Source organism: Heteronotia binoei, chromosome 1, assembly GCF_032191835.1.
Source record: "Heteronotia binoei isolate CCM8104 ecotype False Entrance Well chromosome 1, APGP_CSIRO_Hbin_v1, whole genome shotgun sequence".
Lineage (NCBI taxonomy): Eukaryota > Metazoa > Chordata > Lepidosauria > Squamata > Gekkonidae > Heteronotia > Heteronotia binoei.
In genome coordinates this window covers 39,155,919-39,162,976 of record NC_083223.1, presented here as the reverse complement: position 1 = coordinate 39,162,976, position 7,058 = coordinate 39,155,919, and the positions used below count along the sequence as shown (strand labels likewise).

Genomic DNA, 7,058 nt, shown 5'->3' with positions numbered 1-7,058 from the left:
GCCTGGCCCAACAAGGTCACATTTATGTAAAATCCAACCCTCATAACTAAAGAGTTCAACACCCCTGATTTAGAATGTCTCATGTGCTCTACAGTTTCATCGTTTATCCTCCCAGAACTCTCCAAGGTGCAACACTGTTCATTTCAAGGAGAACCAAGGATGACTGCATCAAGGCCACCAAGTACATATGCAAAGTGGAATTTCATCTCCGTTTCCCTGGTTCAGTTCCACTATATTGAGGGCAGTTTTACCAGTTAATTCAAGGGCTTCAAACTAGAACGTATGTTGTTTTTCCTGGGCTTCTCCAGGCGAGTTAAGAGTCTTCTGAAAACAAGATGCAGACTCATTCAGAGCTTAAAAGATGAGTTCTTGTGGTCTATTCTGATCTGGAGTCTTAGGACAAAAATGCATATTTGGACCAGGAAAGACGCAATCCAGCCAAGTTAAACCCTTTTGAGTTTCAATGGTTTAAATGGGAAAGATTGGAGCTTGTGTGTCACTTTCCTGGATTGTGACCTAAGATTTCAAGTTTTTGTAAAGTACAGTAATTTAGTATTTTTAAAGGAACAACAGGGGATTTATTTCTTTAATTTTAATGGCTTGTCAGGGTTAATAATCTTTACTAAATACATGTGTTGTGTTATATATAAGGTTTATATTATAAACCATTTTAGGTTACAATGAACAACATCTCAGACAAGGTTCACAACTGTGCTTTTGTTTAGCTCTGGTATTACAGAAATACCACAACGTGTATATAGTTTACATTTTAATTACAGCACATACATTTATTTATTATTCAGGGTTTCCACCCCCCTTTTGGGGGGCAGAGGTAAAATAAGGGAAGGGGTGAACAGAAATAGCAGTTTTTCTGTTATCACTTTTTTCGATTATTCAGTCTCAACACGATTTCCATGAATAGCAGTATATTTTTAATAGGCTCTTTTTTGCTTTTCTTCTTTATCTCTAATAGTCTGTTTCAGGCTCAAAGAAGCATCTTCAAAGTTGGGGTTTAGCTCTAAAACCTTCTTGAAGTCCTTCAGGGCTTCATCAAAGTATCCTGTTTCAAAAAGACAGAGAACAGAAGAGGTACTCTTTTTTCTGGCAATACCAAATATTTTCATGAAAAAACACAATCTGTAAGAACTATAAACTCATGCACCCCCCACCCCAGTTCTGAATGCACTTCAGACTCCATCCTCCAGTCCTGCTCTAAATGGTGTAATGGTCTCTGATCTCTCACATGTATGAGATCCCATTGCACAGAGGACAGAAAAGGAATCTCAGCAAATGACTTGGCCCCCATATGCTTCTCCAGTGCACATGGCAGTGACTGCAACACATGCATAGCCAAAGTGAGAGGACAAAATGGATTTCTATTCACGAGGGACCAGCAGTGCTTCTTGCTCCTTTTGTGCAGCAGTTCCTTGTACATCACTGGTTCAAGGCTGACAGAAATCTAGTGATACCCTGTCAAGGAGAACCCCCTACTTTTCAAGGCAAGGACCATCATGCTGTAGCCAACCAAGCAAATAACCTCAGTGTGTAGCAGGAAGCTAGAGTTTGATAAGTTTAAAGACCCAATAGGCTTGCAAAGCCGCATGTAAAAATTCCACTGGTACTGTGGGGAGCCTGGGTGTAGGTTATGATGTTCTCCAAAGGATCCCTGTCATTTGTTAATTCATAACAATTTGTGGAAGCCAATTTATTGACAGAGCATACATCAAAGGCCATGCTACTTGTTCTTTATACTGTTTGTTTCTTTATCTTCTTTCAAAGACAGAAAATTGTGCAAACTAGCTATTACTCCACACTATATTCTAATGATGCACAAAATAAAGCTAAATGACTGACGTTACTTTGGGAAGCCACAGTATGACACAATGTGCTTTGACATTAAGAGTTTTAATAATCCAATTCAATATTTACTGTGTTGCTGAAAAAAGTAGGGGCAACATATGGTTGCAACCCTATGAATACTTACTGGGACATAAATCCAAAGAGAAAATCATTAAATATTTTAGCTCTCTGGTTCCTTGCCTATATCACGTTTTCCATCTCACGGAACACATTAATTAGTAATACTTATCTAATTCATAAGCAAAACAGTGTCATGAATGCTATTGTGCTATTTTACCTGATGCAGGGAGGAGGGCAGCCATTCAAAATGCTTGACTAATCTATTTGAATAGGGACACTCTTATAAAAGCTACAACAGGACAAAAGGCCAACCAGGTTGCTCAGGAGCTTTAGAAACACAGAGCTGGAAGGGCTCCCAAGAGTCATGTAGTCCAACCCCCTCCACAATGCAGCTACCTCTCCCTGCACTTCCCTACAGCTCCCTTGCACTATGCCCAGCAGAAACAAAAAACCTCCAAGATCACTGGGCCAATCTGGCTTGGAGGAAAATTCTTTCCTGACCCCAAAATGGTGATTGGCATTACCCTGAGCATACAAGAAAGTGCCATGGGAGTCAACCACTGGCTCATCCCTTCCTGCCCTCTGTCTCATGAGCTGCCTAGATTCATAGAGTCAGCTGTCAGATGGTCTCTCCAAAAGAGAACTCATCATCTCTCAAGGAAACCTGTTTCAGAGGGGAACCACTGGACAGTCAACACTCCCTTTCTTGGAAGTTCTAACATCAGGGCTGGCGCGTGGGAGTCGGCGAGACAGGCAGCCACCTGGGGCACCACCTCACTGCAGGGGCGGAAGTGGGGGCAGGTGCCCCTTCCCCATCCCCTCTCGCGCCGAGGGAGTTCACTTCAGAGGGAGCTGGCTGGGCAGTGGCTGCCCACATGTTTCTTCCTGCATTCTGATTCAGAACACAGGAAAAAGTACGTGGGTGGCCGCTGCTCAACCAGAAGAGGAAAAGGGCTGGGTGAGGGGCGGGCAACCCGCCCATCGCTAAGCCCTCTCTCCCCCCCCCCCACCTTCAATAGGAGCTGTCTTTTTCCTGCCTTCCAAATCACAAAACATTATACAATGAGAAAGTAATACAATTAAAACGAAAAACTTTGAAAGAAAAGTATGTGTTGTGGAAAGCTTTAATACGCTGGCCAGCTTTGTTTGGAGTCAAACAAAGAGGATCCAAGGGGAATTATCTAGGAAGTCACTACAGAGTGTGCTGTAACCCTGTTAGTTCAGTTGAGCTAAAACGGAATTGTCTTTAAAAACAAAACAAAAAACAGTGTTCTAGGGAGCTTTGAGGTTCTTCAATGAGGAAATCAATAATGAGAAAACTTCCAGAAACAACATTTGCTGTTCAATATGTTCACTGTCACTTCATCCACAACAAGAATGGAATACAACACTCCTACCTAGTGGACCGTATGAACTCCCTGGAATTTTCTACAACAGAACAAGTCAAATACCAGCATGGAAAAGGTCCAATGAAGGCAGGTAGCTTGAAGATGGCTTACAGAGAACTTAGTTTAATGTTATCAAGTGAAAGATTATGACAATGAATTGTATTGAGGAAAATTAGTAAAACATTATTTCCATACCTAGCCTATATAATATTAAACCCCTGTTATAATACGGTACTTCAAAATCAGGCTGGGCTTCTATAGCTGATGTGTAATCATCCATTGCTTCATAGAAGTCGACTCTCAGGTATTTGATCTGTCCCCGGTTGTTAAGCGCAGTTGCAAGATCTCGGCTGCCGCATTCGCTTGTCAAGAGAATGGGTGAGAGGAGGAGAAGTTAGTTAAATATGGCTCATGAGAATACCTTTAAAAAGTGTTGTTTTAAGTCAACAAGCTCTGGAACACATTTTTCATAAGAAAATGAAGATATAATTTAAAGTAATACAATTCTTAAAATAAAGCACTACAATTGCTTACTTCCATCATGGTCATTGGGAACCAGTGCAGTGTCATGGTTAGACTGTGAGACTAAGATCTGGGAGACTCAAATGAGACTCCCCCCTCTGCCCTTGGATCAGTCACTCTGACAGCCTAACCTGGGGGGGATAAAATGGAGGAGAAGGAAGATTATGTATTCCCACTGGGAGAAAGGTGGAGTATAAATGAAATAAATAAAAGGTAAGTCTGTGAGGATGGCACAGTTCAATTTGCTCTGCAGAAGGCTCAGGGAAAGGACCTGCCCTTACTACTATGCATACACTGGAGATTCTGTCCAAAAGCTTCCCATAATTTTTAAACTTAATTTTCCAATTTCACAGACCTCCAACGGCATGTGTGATTTAGCTCTGCGCTGATGCGTTCTAAAGGCTCACATGAAAGTTTGTATGTCCCAAAGATCTGTAATGTTTAATCAAAAATCGCTGCAAGCAATCTAACCACCCCCACCACCCCCACCGGGAACTTACAAGAATAAGAGTGATCCTAACTCAGAATTTATCATGCCAAAACAAAAAGCGCATTTCCCCCAACTTATCTGCATGCATTTTTATCATCAAGCAGTTTTGAGTGAGGCATTCGGCAGTCGGGGGACCGCTTTTTTTTTATCACCCCTGCTCTTGCAGCATCCCTGTCTCACAAACTGAGCTGTTCTCTGAGCCAAGCAAGTTCCCTAGCAAAACTTCGGGCGTTTGTTAAAAAACACGCAGACACTACAATCAGACCATTAGGAAAATGTTGACAGCCAGCTTGTACACTAAAGATCTGGGGCTTCCAAATGCAAAGACTTTCACTTAAAGACAACTCAAAGTTTTATTCTGACGCTGGACTTTCACCCCTAAAACTCTCAGCTAAGAAGGTCTCCTACCTCCTCTCTCATTAGCGCGCCCCGCTACTGGGATCACTTGTTGGTCTGCCTGCCGGCCTCTTTTTCCGTGCCCGCCCCCCCCCCGCCATTTTTAAAGACATGGCATTACCTCAAACCGTCGCATGCGCAGTGCTGCAGGAAGCGGCTGTAGAGCTCCTCCGCCTCCTCGAAACGCCGCTGCTGGAACTGTGAGTGAGCCGCAGAGAGCAACTCTTGCGCTTCTTCAGCACTCGCTTCTTGATCCATACTCTGCTATAAAGCCGGCTGCGGAGGGAGGAAGTGAGGCTGTTCCAGTGGGGGTCACCACCATCCTCTTCCACCCTTGCCCTAAGAGGGAGAAGGGGAATGCTTCTTTGGGACGGAACCTGTGCGCTAAGTTTTCTGCAGTGGAGGAAACGGCCTTCCTTCCTTCCTTCCGCGGATGACGTCAGCGGGAAGGTTTTCTAGCTCGCTCGTCCTCTAGGGGGCACCAAAGGCGGTGTATTTTAAATGTAAACTGGGGTGTTAAACATGCGGCCTGGGGGCCGAATCAGACCCCCGGAGGGCTCCTATCAGGCCCTGGAGTAGCAAATGGCTGTCAGCTGCTTCCTTCTCTCTCTCCCTCGCTCTCTCTTTCTTCCTTCTGCACCATAGCTTGCTTTGCCAGACTTGTTCAATCGCACAAAAGCTACAGAGCAAACCTCTATTTTCTCCATTGGTTGAGGCTCCTCCTCTTGGGGAAAAGGCGGGGGGGGGGAGGCTTTGCCAGACTCTCTTAATTGCACAGCAGAGCTACTGAGGCAAGCCTCTCTTCCTCCCCATTTTGGTCCCCTGGAAAAGGAAGGAAAGATCCAGAGCTTCCTTTGCCCAGTTCCCTGGATCCCACTGGAGAAATACAAAGAAAGCACTTTTAAGACCAATGTGCTAATGTTTAAGCATGTTTTATTTTAAGTTTTTTTAAAAAGTTCTTAAATTGTGTTTGTCTGTGTCCTTTATAAAGTTTATATCTCTGCTACCTAATCTTAAATAGGTACACAGGTGCATGGTCTCATTTATATCAGATCCGGCCCTCATAATGAATAAGTTTTACATCCCTGTAAGCTATTACCATCTCTCCCCCCCACCACCGGCACCTGTTGTCAGGGATGACTAGGTGCTTTGCAGACCTGAACCACGTTAGATGATTAACATATTTATAAAAAATGGGGAGAGGAAGGTAGACTAAGCTGAACAGCACCATAAAATCTAGTGACATGAAGTTGCTTTATGCTAGTCTAGCAACGTCAGTGTTGTCTGTTCAAACTGATAGTGGCTCTCCAGCGTCTCAGGCAGAGGTCTTTCCCATCATCTCCTGTCCAGTCCTTTCCGTTGGAGATGCTGGGGAATGAACGAGGACCTTCTGTATGGCAAGCAGATGCTCTACCACTGAGCCGCAGCCCCACTTAATGCAAGTTAAGGTTTTGTGGTCTAGAGGCAGCATCTTCAGTTACAGCACAGAGGGCTTACTCATGTGTGCACTGACAAATCATCACCAATTTATGGCAACCCCTTCGAGTTTTCAAGGCAAGAGAAGTTCAGAGGTGGTTTGCCATTGCCTCCCACTGCTTAGTGACCCTTGTATTCCTTGGTGGTCTCCCATCCAAATACTGACCTGGGCCAACCCTGCTTAGATCTGATGAGACAAGGCTAGCATGAGCCATCCAAGTTAGGGCATCACTAGGTGGACTATATTTTAGTGAAACCTGAGATGTGACAGGTGTTATCTAGCTTAGCAAAACCAGGGAGACTGCTAGTTGCTGGTTCTGTGAATGGTCTCTTGCAGGAACTCTTGCATATTAGGCCATACACCCCTGATGTAGCCAATCCTACAAGACCTTACAGGGCTCTTAGTACAGGGCCTACTGTAAGTCCAGGAGGATTGGCTACATCAGGAGTGTCTGGCCTGCTACAAAAAAAAAGCCTCTTGCTTTTTGTCAGTTTTACATCCATACATCTCCCCCTCCCATAGCCCTGCATTTCAAAGCCCATTTGATTGCACTGTCTAATTGTTTGTTCTTCAGCACCTCATATATGAACATCTCCCTGATGAAGGGAGCTGTAGTTTGTGGAAGCATAGGTTGGAATAAAATCTTGTTCAGCTTTAAATTGCTGCTAGTTTATATTATTTTTTAAAAATTGTTTCTTCTTATTTCTCTTAGATGGTTAACAGCTGGAACTAGTTCATGTACTTCTGGTTGGTTCAGGTACTCTCATTTTTACCTCAGCAACATAATTTGGCCTTTTGGCTTTTGTGTGTGTGTGTGTGTAACAGCCCACTGCTCTTCCCAGGTCCCTACTTGTTTCAGAGATGG

The 7,058-nt window shown here is 43.8% G+C and overlaps 1 protein-coding gene across 1 annotated transcript; it reads right to left on the bottom strand.

The window, feature by feature from the left end:
- Positions 1–577: 577 nt before the first annotated feature.
- TTC32 (tetratricopeptide repeat domain 32) lies at positions 578–5,352 on the bottom strand. The gene is made up of 3 exons (XM_060233527.1): positions 4,838–5,352; positions 3,504–3,670; positions 578–1,060 (listed from the first exon to the last, which is right to left on the bottom strand). The coding sequence occupies exons 1-3, from the start codon at positions 4,972–4,974 to the stop codon at positions 933–935; spliced, it is 432 nt and encodes a 143-aa protein (XP_060089510.1). The 5' UTR covers positions 4,975–5,352; the 3' UTR covers positions 578–932.
- Between the last annotated feature and the right edge of the window lie 1,706 nt (positions 5,353–7,058).

Excerpts from the sequence above, each read along its gene's own strand:
- TTC32 (XM_060233527.1), bottom strand. The coding sequence starts at position 4,974 with ATGGATCAAGAAGCGAGTGCTGAAGAAGCGCAAGAGTTGCTCTCTGCG. Across the intron at positions 3,671-4,837 it reads TGCGCATGCGACGGTTTGAG|CGAATGCGGCAGCCGAGATC; the intron begins GTAATGCCATGT and ends TCTCTTGACAAG. Across the intron at positions 1,061-3,503 it reads TTTAATATTATATAGGCTAG|GATACTTTGATGAAGCCCTG; the intron begins GTATGGAAATAA and ends TTTTTGAAACAG.